A 13777-nucleotide genomic window follows, 5' to 3' on the forward strand; every position below is an offset into this window, starting at 1 on the left:
CCTCAGACCTTGTGGGGGCATCACAACACAGAACCAGACCCCAATCAGAGGACAATAAAACATGCACACTCCTAATTTATGAACTGTTCCAATATTTATGGACACAGCTGTTCATCACTCTCATATATTGGTAGTTCTGCTTCACGTCAACGGTCTTATCTATGGCATTATTTCTGTGCTGCGTTGTGCATAAATATGTGAGTCTTCAGATTTTGTATTAGTCTATGCCTGATGAAGAGACCTGAATAGGCTTGAAAGCTTGCAATTTGTTACCATCTTTTCAGTTAGCCATTAAAAGGTGTCAACCACTGAGGACTCTCAATCTAATATATAAAGCTGAATGTGTGTATGTATGTATGTCTGTCCGGGATTGGCATCTGAACCGTCGCAGCTACAGCCACAAAATTTTGCACAGTCACACGTCTGGACCCCGAGAGCGTCATAGGCTATGTTGTGAGGTGAAATTTTAACCCCGCGCTTTCCAATTCACCAAACAATTTTGCCCCTATCTACATAATGGGGAAAAAATGAAAGGAAAAGTGTTGGAGGCAAATTAACAGCTGCCAGATGTGAACAAGGGAGACTTAAAGAATGACAGCGATGGCGCCAAAGAGTATATACTGTACAGTTGCTAAGGTGGGGCCCCAACATGGGATAATCACCACACCACCACGGGGATATGAACACACACACAAAATGCGCCACACACTACCACGTGCTCGAACACATATACCACCCTCAGCGCACATTTCACCACACATACACCAACCTCGCCACATAAAAGTAGAAACACAAAAGTCGCCGCTGAAAACTCGCCACGCGCAAAACTCTCCACATGCAAAACTCGCCACACGTGCAAAACTCACCTCATGGAAAACTCGCCACACGCAAAACTTGCACACGCAGAAAAATTGCCACACGCACAAAAGTTGCAACACATGCAAAAGTTGCCTCACACAAAACTTGCACATACTCAAAAGGCACCACACATAAAAATCGCCACGCGCAAAACTCGCCATGCGCAAAACTCGCTGCACACAACTTGCTACACTAACCTGTCACATGCAACTCAACACACAAAAAGTTGCTACACGCATGTCACCACACAAAACTCATCTCACAAAAGTCCCTACATGCATGTCACCACACGCAACTCAACACACACAACTTGACACACGAAACTCGCCCTAAAACACACACAAGTCTGGTATTATCCTTCAAAAATAAAAATCTGATTAATAAGCAGACAAACTACAAGAGCAACAAATGTACCATATAGGAATCCGGCAGCTGTCAGTCACATGACCAGTCTATTATGTGTATGTGTGAGCTAATATATACCGCCAGGGGGGAGGGCTTCCTGTTGGCTGGGGATTTATCAGGCTGCCAATAGCAACCAATCACAGCTCAGCTTCTATTTTGCTACAGTTAATTAACCTGAGCTCTGATTGGTTAATATAGGCAACAAAGACATTCTCAGTATAACAAAGCTAATATATGTTGTGAAATTCTTCTATTAGCTTAGTTTTTGCCTTTTAATAATTACATTTCTATCTATTTGTTTTGTGGTTTTTGTGTGCAGAATAAATTTTTGTTAACACATTCTATTTTGCTAACAGCAGTCATTAACCCGGGCGAAGCCGGGTAGTACAGCTAGTTCTAAATATTTTTCTATCTACTGGCTAACACGGTACAAAGAGATATATGCATCTTTCCTGTATCACTAGTAAATAGAAAATAATATTCATTGCGCTTCATGCCCAAAGTCCCAACGTGGAGAGCAGCGAGTATTCTGACAGCTTTCCTCTGCTTGTAAGCAGTGCATAACATTACTGTCATGCGCTGCTTACAAGCTGAAATCAGCTGCTGGCATCAGTACAAAACGCTGCAAGGGAGCGCAGGGAAGGCAAGTAGGATGACTTTTTTTTTTTCAAATGTTTTTCGTAAGAGGGCCATGCATTCCAGGATAGGGATGAGGGGCCATGCATACCAGGATAGAGATGAGCGGGCAATGCATACCAGGATAGGGATGAGCGGGCCATGCATACCAGGATAGAGATGAGGGGGCTATGCATGCCAGGATAGAGACGATGTGGCCATGCATACCAGGCTTATACTTGAGTCAATAAGCTTTCCCAGGTTTCTGTGATAAAATTAGGTGCCTCAGCTTATATTCGGGTCGGATTATACTCGAGTATATTCAGTAAGTGGGCAAAAAATTATTACATTACATTAGGACAAAGCACTTTGCTATGACATTCATTTGTGTGTTTTTTGGTTTAAAGTTTGACATGTAACAATCAAAGGAATGACAAATAGTAAGAACTTACCAAACTCAATGAAGGAGTAAGGTCTAGATACGGTGGGAACCTTCTTTCCATGTTGCTCATCAAATTCATTATACAGATCTTCAAGATAAGCAAATGCGTGTTTCTTAGGAAATGATATTTCACAGAGCACAAGATAGCAAACGCCCTTTTCAATTAAGTAGCTGTAGTGAAGTACAAAAATGATTTATACAGTGATTAATGACGTCAATGATGTATCCATGAATCTTTTTCATATCAAAAGCCCTGCCATTCAAGTAACAGCTGTTGTAAAAGTAAGTTGCAAATTTAATGCTGTTAATCTGTGCTGCTGGAGTGGACAACATTTTGAACGCTAGTACACTAAATTTAAAATCATTGTGTCTAATTGGAAGTAAAACCAGCTATCAATACTATGGGGATCATTAAGTAGAGAAAACAAATTATCCCCCTAAAATAGATTACATATGCATTAAAAATACCCACAAAACAAAAGAGAAAAACAGATAAAACACAGTGAAAAAAAAAAAAAAAAAGCCCCCAAAAAGGGGTCAGAAAAAGGGAGTCTCTAGGTAAAATGGTCCACTTCGATGCCAGGCACAGCCACAGGGCACTAACAATACCCTACAGATGAATTCTATAAATTCATACTACCTACCACCCTAAATAAATAACGACTATGGGATATGCATATCTATTAAATTATTTTTAGGGGGATAATTTATGTTTACCCTATTTAACCGCTTCCCCCCTCCCCCAGGCGATTTTCTGTTTTTTCGCTTTTTGCTACCCTTCTTCCCAGAGCCATAAGTTTTTTATTTTTCCATCCACATAGCCGTATGAAGGATAGTTTTTGCAGGATGAGCTGTACTTTTGAATGACACCGCACTTGAAAATTCCAAGTGCAGTGAAATTGCAAGAAAGTGAAATTGCAAGAAAGTGAAATTCCACAATTTTTTTATTTACCATGTTCAATAAATAGTAAAACTGACAAGTAATAGATTTCCCAGGTAAGTACGAGTTTGTAGATACCAAACATGTTTTTTATTGAAGAGGTGAAAAAAAAAGCAAAATTTGAATGAAAAAAAGTTTTTGCATTTGCTGATATTTTTCGAGACCCGTAGAGTTTCCATTTTTCGGGATATGGGGCTGGGTGAAGACTTCTTTTTTGAGGCTTGATCTGATGTTGGATGGATGAGTGACAGGTGTAGGCCTGGTGCTCTAAGAGCCCTGCCAAATTAAGGCAACACACATTAAGGAGACCCAAACTGGAGCCCAAAACATTTTTAAAAAATTAGGCGCAGACACCAGGAAAAGTGGCATCAATTCACCCACAGCAGAAATTTGATAATGTCACAGCAGCAGTTAGCCATGGGCCATGCATGAGGTATCAGGATCTGGGTCAGCATTTACAGCTTTGAACTTTAAATTAAGATGGAGTGGGTGAAGGACCGATGTAGGCCTGCTGTGCTGAGAGGACTGATACCTCATGCAACAGCTTAAACTGCCTTTTTTCTCAGCCACACTCAGGTGGCACAAATATCAGATTGGTAGACAACTAATGTTAGAAACATGTAAGGATAGTAACACAGGTAGTTGACAAAGTGCAGGCCTGCCGGTTTGAGAGCCCTATTGCTACGGGCAACACATGAAGGAGATCCAACTTGGAGTCCCAAACATTTTAAAAAATTATTGCCAAGCACCTCTAAAGAGGTATCAATTTCCCCAAATTAGAAATAGTATAATGGGGCTCTGACCCACCTTCCACTACAGGCAAAACATCAGATGGAGACCCAACTTGGAAGCTTCACATTTAAAAAAATGGTTTGGAACATCAGATGTAGCAACAGCAGGCACAGAAGCCACAACAATGGAGCCACAGACTGCAATAATGCAAGATCAATGCAGCACATTAAAAACTACACCATCGCCTAGTCTGCGACTGGTGCAGAAGTCAATGGAGATACAGGACTTGGTCATCTTGATGAAAGCTAGGTGGTTTACACTTTCAGGGGAAACCGGATGAGCTTATCCGTTAGGACACTACCAGCATCGCTGAAGACACTTCTGAGAGAACACTGGCTGCCAGGTGTGACAGACAAGCTCAGGCCACTCTTTCATTTTTGAAGACTAAAATGCAAAAGGGCCAACCACCCCCCAGATGGCATTGATATTGAGCTCGAGATACTCCTGCACCATTCTCTCCAGTTGTTCACAGCATGTCAGACTTGTACTCTATTCTGCTGGTCCACAGGCTGGTATAAAAAAAAAATGTGTGAAATGTCTCACAGAAATTACTTCTACCACTTACACTGCTGCTGCTAATGTTTTTGCGTTGATGACTCAACGTTCCCGGGGTTAGAAGTCTATAACTGAGATGCACATTGTGTGTCTTGGGGAAAACCACTCTTAAGATGGTCTACAAACGTGTTTTAACCCCTTCACCCCCGGAGCTTTTTCCGTTTTTCCGTTTTCGTTTTTCGCTCCCCTCCTTCCCAGAGCCATAACTTTTTTATTTTTCCGTCAATTTGGCCATGTGAGGGCTTATTTTTTGCGGGACGAGTTGTACTTTTGAACGACATCATTGGTTTTACCATGTCGTGTACTAGAAAACGGGAAAAAAATTCCAAGTGCAGTGAAATTGCAAAAAAAGTGCAATCCCACACTTGTTTTTTGCTTGCCTATTTTGCTAGGTTCACTAAATGCTAAAACTGACCTGCCATTATGATTCTCCAGGTCAGTACGAGTTCATAGACACCTAACATGACTAGGTTATTTTTCACCTAAGTGGTGAAAAAAAATTCCAAACTTTGCAAAAAACAAAACAAAACAAAATTGCGCCATTTTCCGATACTCGTAGCGTCTCCATTTTTCGTGATCTGGGGTCAGGTGAGGGCTTATTTTTTGCGTGCCGAGCTGGCATTTTTAATGATAGCATTTTGGTGCAGATACGTTCTTTTGATCGCCCGTTATTGCATTTTAATGCAATGTTGTGGCGACCAAAAAAACGTAAATCTGGCGTTTCGATTTTTTTTCTCATTACGCCGTTTAGCTATCAGGTTAATGCTTTTTTTTATTGATAGATCGGGCGATTCTGAACGCGGCGATACCAAATATGTGTAGGTTGGGGGTTTTTTTTATTGATTTATTTTGATTGGGGCGAAAGGGGGGTGATTTAAACTTTTATATTTTTTTTATTTTTTTCACATTTTTTTTTACTTTTTTTTTTTTTAACTTTTACCATGCTTCTATAGCCTCCATGGGAGGCTAGAAGCAGGCACAGCCCGATCGGCTCTGCTACATAACAGCGATCATCAGATCGCTGTTATGTAGCTAAAATGCAGGTGTGCTGTGAGCGCCGACCACAGGGTGGCGCTCACAGCCACCGGCGATCAGTAACCATAGAGGTCTCCAGGACCTCTATGGTTACAATGTACAAGCATCGCCGACCCCCGATCATGTGACGGGGGTCGGCGATGCGCTCATATCCGGCCGCACGGCCGGATGCGGTAGTTAAATGCCGCTGTCTGCGTTTGACAGCGGCATTTAACTAGTTAATAGCGGCGGGTGATCGCGATTTCACCCGTCGCTATTGCGCGCACATGTCAGCTGTAAAAAACAGCTGACATGTCGCGACTTTGATGTGCGCTCACCGCCGGAGTGCACATCAAAGCGGGGGTCCCGACATGTGACGTACTATACCGTCACATGTCGGGAAGGGGTTAATACTCCAGCAGGCGCGCACGTCCCTTTCCAGGGGTGGGAAGCATCTGACAAAATTTACTCTTGTACCATGGATCTAACAAAGTGGCAACCCAGCAGTCAGCACTACTTCTAACCATAAGAATATGGGCATAATGTTGCAGATAGTGTAGCAAGAAGGCGTTCATGTGTCATGCGTTTTCCATGAGATCCAGGTCCATGGTGTGTTGGTGGCGAGGTAACACTCAAGCTTCCTTCCTCTGTCCCCTCCCACCAACCACAGACAACAGAGAGGGTATCATTATTCTCTTCATCTCCTGACTGTTGCGTGGCCATCATCTCTTCCTTCTCATCCTCCTCCATTTGTATCTCAATTCCTGCGCCTTCATTAACAGTTTATCTGGTACAATGAGCTCCCCTCCATCACTGTATTCCACCCTTCCATGGCACCCGCCTGTGTGATGACAGTCCGGGACTTAACAGTTATTGTTATCCCATCCGCAACCTCCCCTGCTTCACCTCATCATCTGGGACCATCACCTCCTCCTGCAGACTATTCAACATGTGTTCCAGTATGTAGATGACTAGATTAGTGCTGCTGATGACAGCATCGTCAGCGCTAACCACCGTAGTAGCCATTTCGAAACTGTGCAGAGGGTCCTTCATCTGTGCCCACTCCGCAAGCTGGATTTGCACCACATACGCACTGCGATGGACCAGGCTATGCAAAAGGACATACTGCACCAGGGTTTGTCACTGCTGCCACAATGGCTGCTACATGTGCAGAGTGGAATTCCACAATGTGGGAACATGACATAACGAACGGTTAACCGATAGGCCAAAAGACATGTAGTGATGGAAATCGATGATGTTCGGGGTGTGAACAGCGTAATTGAGCACACAGCGACTCTGCGGCAGATCTGGTTCCATGGAGTTAAACCTTTTTTCCTTTTGGACTATCGGGGGTTAATGTCAGTTTTCCCCCGCTGGCAAGCTGGTGTAATTGCATTGCTGCTGGGTCAGCTGATGTGGGCGGTGACCACTCCCACCATCCTTTAAAAGGTCACCTGATGCATCAGCTAACTGTCGGTGTTAAAGCAATCTGCAGTGACCAAGCTGGAGTAAGGAGCTCCCTGGGTGCAGTGGTACTTCTGCTGAGTTCGCTGATCTGGTGCCTTTCTTCTGCTGTGCAGTGCTTTGCAGCAGAGAAAGCTAAGTGTGAAATTTTTGTTACCTTGTCCCTTAGGTGTCTGTCACTTCCCCCTGTTTATTATCTGCAGTGGTGCGGCTAGTGCCCGTCATTAGTCGGTGCACTAGCCAGGGCAGAGTTAGGTGACAGTTAGGGATGAGGTATCCTGACGGTGGTGGGGGGATGGACCAGCATAGGGCATTAGGGTAGTGCAGGGTAAGACTCAGGTTTGAGCTCAGGTAGTGACCATTCCCCATTCCCTACGGGTAAGGCCTTCCTCTTACCTTTTCCATCAAGCTGTTTGTGAGTTGTGCCGTCCGTTGAACAACCTCCTGTTGGGTTGGGTCACACCGTGACACCATGCTTTCTGCAGTAGTGCATCCAGGCCGGGATAGTGGCAGAGAAATTGCTGTACCACCATGTTGAGGACTTGAGCCATGCAAGGCACGTGTGTGAGGTTGCCCCAGCATAGGACCGCCACCAGGTTTGCACCATTATCACACACAGCCTTCCCTGGCTCCAGGTTCAGAGGAGACAGTCATTTCTCAAACTTGGCCTGAATAGCTGTCCTCAACTCTTGAGCTGTGTGACAGCGATCTCCAAGGCATATTACCATATATACTCGAGTATAAGCCGAGATTTTCAGCCCAAATTTTTGGGCTGAAAGTGCCCCTCTCGGCTTATACTCGAGTCATGTTCGGCGGCGGGGTCGGCAGGTGAGGGGGAGAGAGGACTGTCGCATACTCACCTGCTCCTGGCGCTCCTAACGCTATGAGCGTCCCAGCCTGTCCCATGGTCTCCCTCGCTGCAGCTCTTCCTCCATTCAGCGGTCACGTGGTACCGCTCATTAAAGTAATGAATATGGACTCCACTCCCATAGGGGTGGAGCCGCATATTCATTACTGTAATAAGCGGTACCAGTGACCGCTCATTACAGGAAGAAGCTGCGGTACCATGGGACAGGCAGGGACCGCGTCAGGAGCGCCGGGACCAGGTGAGTATTTCATATTCACCTGTCCGCGTTCGATTCGCCAGGCGCCGCTCAGTCTTCCCGTCCTCTTGCTGTGACTGTGCAGGTCAGAGGGCACGATGACGTACGAGTGTGCGCGCCACCCTCTGCCTGAACAGTCAGAGAGAAGGGACGCTGAGGAGCAGCGGGCAGCGACGAGAGGTGAGTATATATATATTTTTTTTATTGCAGCAGCATTACATGTGGCACATTGTAATATGGAGCGTCTATGGGGCCATAAACAACTGCATGGAGCATTATATGGAGCATCTATGGGGCCAAAACTGCATGGAGCATTATATGGGGCATTATATGGAGCACCTATGGGGCCATAACTGTATGGAGCATTATATGGGGCATCTATGGGGCCATAACTGTATGGAGCATTATATGGGGCCATAACTGCATGGAGCATTATATGGGGCATTATATGGGGCTATAACTGTATGGAGCATTATATGGAGCATCTATGGGGCCATAACTGCATGGAGCATTATATGGAGCATCTATGGGGCCATAACTGCATGGAGCATTATATGGAGCATCTATGGGGCCATAACTGCATGGAGCATTATATGAGGCATCTATGGGGCCATAACTGCATGGAGCATTATATGGGGCATCTATGGGACCATAAAGAACTGCATGGAGCATTATATGGAGCATCTATGGGGCCATAACTGCATGGAGCATTATATGGAGCATCTATGGGGCCATAACTGTATGGAGCATTATATGAAGCATCTATGGGGCCATAACGGCATGGAGCATTATATGGAGCATCTATGGGGCCATAACTGCATGGAGCATTATATGGAGCATCTATGGGGCCATAATTGCATGGAGCATTATATGGGGCATCTATGGGACCATAAAGAACTGCATGGAGCATTATATGGGGCATCTATGGGGCCATAACTGCATGGAGCATTATATGGAGCATCTATGGGGCCATAACTGCATGGAGCATTATATAGGACATCTATGGGGCCATAACTGCATGGAGCATTATATGGGTCATCTATGGGGCCATAAAGAACCGCATGGAGCATTATATGGAGCATCTATGGGGCTCCTGATTCAATATGGATATTCAAAAACACTTATCCTACTGATGTCTCAATTCATTTTACTTTTATTGGTATCTATTTTTATTTTTGACATATACCGATAGCTGCTGCATTTTCCACCCTAGGCTTATGCTCGAGTCAATAAGTTTTCCCAGTTTTTTGTTGCAAAATTAGGGGGGTCGGCTTATACTCGGGTTGGCTTATACTCGAGTATATACGGTAATTTAAAAACTGCCTGACTGCGTTGAGCCCTGGCTGAACAGTACGGAGGTTGGGGGGATGATCTCTGCAGAGTTGGAACGCGTGTCCCATTAAGGGAGAGGATGAGGACACAGGTGGTGGAGGAGACAGAAGCAGTGGAGGAAGTGTCCGATACAGAGGATTGTCACGTAAGCCTTGGGGATTGCAAGACTTGTGGAGCAGATCCTTGCCCGCCTGCTCCCACAGCCACCAGAGTCACTCAGAACCCAGTCAGTGAGATGTAATGCCCCGAGCCATGTTTACTCGTCCAGGTGTCAGTGGTGAAATGCACCCTGGCAGACTTAGATTTTTCAAGGAACGAGTGATGTTGTCTGAGACATGATGGTGTAGCGCAGGCACAGCTTTCGTAGAGAAGTAATGGCAACTGGGCAATTGCTACAATTGCCATCAGCTTTCGGAAAGCGTTTGTAACCACTAGGCGGAAAGGCATTTCTGTGGCCAACAGATTGGAGATGGTGGAGTTCAAGGTCTTAGCTTTGGCAAATGTAGGAGAAAAGTCTTAGTTACTTACCAGTTAATGGTGTTTTTCAAAGGTCCATGACAGCACCACCTGCGAGAGGGGTTCTGCCTTTCAGGAACAGGAAACCTACAGATACAAAAGGGCGGCACCTTTCCCACGCATCAGTTGGATTACAGAGCACAAGAGGACAACCAAGGTTAATGACATGATTTATGTACAATACTATTATTACTAAGTAATCCACCAAAATGTGGATCATAAGAGGAAGAAGTGCACACCCAGAACTAAAGAAAAAAGGGAGGGAATATATGGGTGCTGTCATGGACCTTCGAAAAACACAGTTAACCGGTGAGTAACTAAGACTTTATTCGAACGTCCATGACAGCACCACCTGAGAGATTTACAGAGTAAAAACTAATTTAGGGAGGGACTACAGCCTGCAGCACCCTTACACCAAAAGAGAGGTCTGAGGAAGCACCCAGATCTAGTCTGTAATGGTTAAAAAAAAGTGCTTGGAGAGGACCAAGTAGCAGCCTTACATATTTGGTCAATCGAAACCTCCGATCTCTCTGCCCACGAGGCTGCCATGGCTCTAGTGGAATGCGCCCTCAGTCTTCCAGGTGCCGACCTGCCCTTTGACATGTATGCTAGTGAAATAGCCTCCCTGATCCACCTAGCTAGTGTAATTTTTGATGCCCTAAGGCCCTTCCTAGTGCCCTGATAGGAGACAAACAAGGCGTTATATTTTTTCCAGGGATCAGTAACTGCCAGGTATTCTAGGAGACATCTAACATCCAGGGTGTGGAGTTTCTCTTCCTTTCCGTTAATAGGATTAGGGATGAAGAACAGGAGGACTATTTACTGCGTTCTATGGAAAGTGGAGACTACCTTAGGCAGGTATGCTGGGTCAGGTCTAAGTATAAATCTATCGTCCCTAAATTGTGTATAAGGAGGAAGCATGGATAACGCCTGGATGTCACTTACTCTACGAGCTGAAGTCAGAGCTACCAGGAAGGCTACTTTAAGGGACAGAACTTTTATAGAGGCCACAGATATAGGTTCAAATGGGGCCTCTGTCATAGCCATGAGGACTAGGTTTAAATCCCACCCTATCATTCACATTGGTCTGGACCTACTTGCCGCCTTAATGAACCTATTGATCCAGTGATTACAGGCGATGTTACAGCTAAAAATAGCTCCTAAGGCTGACACCTGCACTTTAAGGGTACTAGTGGATAGCCCCATGTCCAGAACTCTTTGTAGGCATTCAAGGATCTCATTTATCGGTGTTGATTGGTTGGCTACCACCCCTGAGTTCTGAATGAACCTTTTCCAAATTTTGACGTATATTTGGGTCGTGATTACTTTCCTGCTCTTAAGGAGGGTATTAATAAGGCCAGGGGAAAAACCTATCTTTCAGCAGTGACTGTTCAAAATCCACGCCGTCAGATGAAGGCCATCCACTTGAGGATGGTACACTGGGCCCTGGGATAGGAGATCCGGGATGTCTGGTAGGACCCACGGGTCGGACACTGACATAGTCCTGAGGCAAGAGAACATGTCCTCCTGGGCCAAAACGGGGTGATTACTATAACTCTCGCCCTGTCTTTCTTGATTTTTCTTATCACCAGGGGTAGTAGAGACAGTGGAGGGAAGGCATAGGCTAGCCTGAAGTCCCCCTTTCTTAAGAAGGCATCTACTGCCAAAGGGTCTTCTCTGGGATCTAGTGAACAGAACCGTCTCACCTTCCTGTTTTCTCTGGTGGCGAAGAGATCCACCTCTGGCTGACCCCACCTCTGCACAATCAGGTCAAAGATGGAGGTTTTTAGGGACCATTCCCCTTGTTTTAGGAGATTGCTGCTTAAGTAATCTGCTGTGGTGTTGTCTTTTCCTTTTATGTGCAGAGCGGTTAATGACAGAAAATGCTGCTCTGCTAGTTGGAACAACCGTTCTGCTACATACATCAGCAGTGTGGAACGAATCCCGCCTTGGTGATTTATATACGCCACGGGGACCTGATTGTCAGAGAGCACTCGTACGTGATGGCCCTGTAGATACACAAGGAGTGTTTTAGCCGCCTGTTCCACGGCTGTTAACTCTTTCAGGTTAGAAGACATCGCTACCTGGTGATGCTCCCATAGGCCCTGGACTAAAACCCCACCAATATGAGCCCCCAAACCGGAAGGGCTTGCATCCGTGGGGACAATACGGGTTAAGTTGTATTCCCAGGGGACCCCTCTGGATAGATTATTTCTGTCTAGCCACCAATCAAGGGATTTTATAGTATTTCGGGATTGAGTCTGCTGGCCCTCTAGATAACCCCCAAGAATTTTTTGATGTAATAAAACCTCGCCCTGTAGTTTCCTTGTATGGAACTGGGCCCAACAGACAGCGGGAATACAGGACTAGAGAGAGCCCAAAAAAGACATGGCTTTCCTCAGAGACATGGTGGGATTGTTGGAGGCATTCAGGACCTGATAGTGTAGGCGGACTAACTTTTCAGGAGGCAGACGTCATTCCTGATTCTGGGAGTCTAGGATTAGGCCTAAGAACTGTTGAACCCTCATGGGCTCGGAGAAGTCAGGGGTTTCTTCTGCCACCTGTGAAAGTGGGGGAATGAGTAAAGGACTATGCCTTAACTGGGGACTACCGCTCCTCTTTATTTAATCCTCTACCGTCTGCCATAAACACAGCTGACACAACTTTTTAGGGCAGGTATCTGGCAAGGGACAATTACAAGGGGCACACTCCGTTTTTCGCTTTACCAGAGCAGGCAGAGATGTTATGGTGGATTTAGAAAGATGTGGTGTGCTTGTTGAAAAAGAAACCGCAGGCATCTCCACTTCCATATCAGCTGACTGGCTCTCGCTCACCCTGCCTGTAGGGGGTAAACAAGTGGAGGTTATGTGGTCAGAGATCTGTGTGAGAACAATTGACACAGTGATGGAGGAGGAAGTAGTAACAGATGCAATAGATGGGATGACCGGTGATTAGCGAGGCCCGCTAGTCTGCATTTTTAAGCAGTGAGATTCCCAGACTAACAAATGTTAATCGCGCATGCACAGGTTCATGTATGTAGTAATTAAATTATTGTAATTTTTTCGGGTACTGAGTCATTTTTTGCAAAGGTTGGCAGATAATGTGAGTTGGGTCATCCTTTGTGCTCTTAAAAAAGGCCCAGGTTAGGCCCCTGAGTACTACAGACCTGCAACCGCGGCTGGCCCACAGCCAGAGCTGTGGGTGAGGATGCAGTGCTTGCTTGGTTGCATCATTCTGTCTGTGTGGCAAGCCGAAATGTATCCTAATCTTCCTGCTCCTCTGCTGAGCTACTCGGCTGCGTGCCTCTGGGTTCACACCAAGAGGAATCTACAACCTCATTGTCATCCCCTCTGTTCTTCCACTCCTCACCCTGAGAGTCACCCTCCTTCTCCTCCAGCCCTGACAGCACAGTACAGCCGCATGTACCTTAGGCATCCGAGTCATCAGGATCACCTCCACCCACGGGGGTTAACATTTGTTGAGGAGTAACCACAACATCGAGCCCCAATAAATAAAAGAGCACACAAAACTGAACAATACTAGAACAACATAAGAAAAACACCAGTATACTGTGCCAATTTATACTAAATAGCTTTTATTGAATATAAATACACTAAAATCACATAACAGGGTGACTACTAGGAAAGCAGGGACAAAACTACGATAGATAAATAACCAAAGATCCAGTAAGGTGCCTGTATTACTACTAAATTTGCTGAAAATTAATGTCCCCAGTGCTAG

General features: G+C 45.4%; 1 protein-coding gene across 2 annotated transcripts in view; it reads right to left on the minus strand.

Annotated features, from left to right (window-relative positions):
* The window catches only part of SEC22B (SEC22 homolog B, vesicle trafficking protein), a 173516-nt gene that overhangs the window by 58202 nt on the left and 101537 nt on the right, over nucleotides 1–13777 (minus strand). For both annotated transcript variants that reach the window (XM_077276565.1, XM_077276564.1), the window contains one exon: nucleotides 2331–2491. In XM_077276565.1, coding sequence (XP_077132680.1) covers nucleotides 2331–2491 — 161 coding nt within the window. The remainder of the gene's footprint in view (nucleotides 1–2330; nucleotides 2492–13777) is intronic.

The sequence above is a fragment of the Ranitomeya variabilis genome, chromosome 8 (genome assembly GCF_051348905.1).
Source record: "Ranitomeya variabilis isolate aRanVar5 chromosome 8, aRanVar5.hap1, whole genome shotgun sequence".
Lineage (NCBI taxonomy): Eukaryota > Metazoa > Chordata > Amphibia > Anura > Dendrobatidae > Ranitomeya > Ranitomeya variabilis.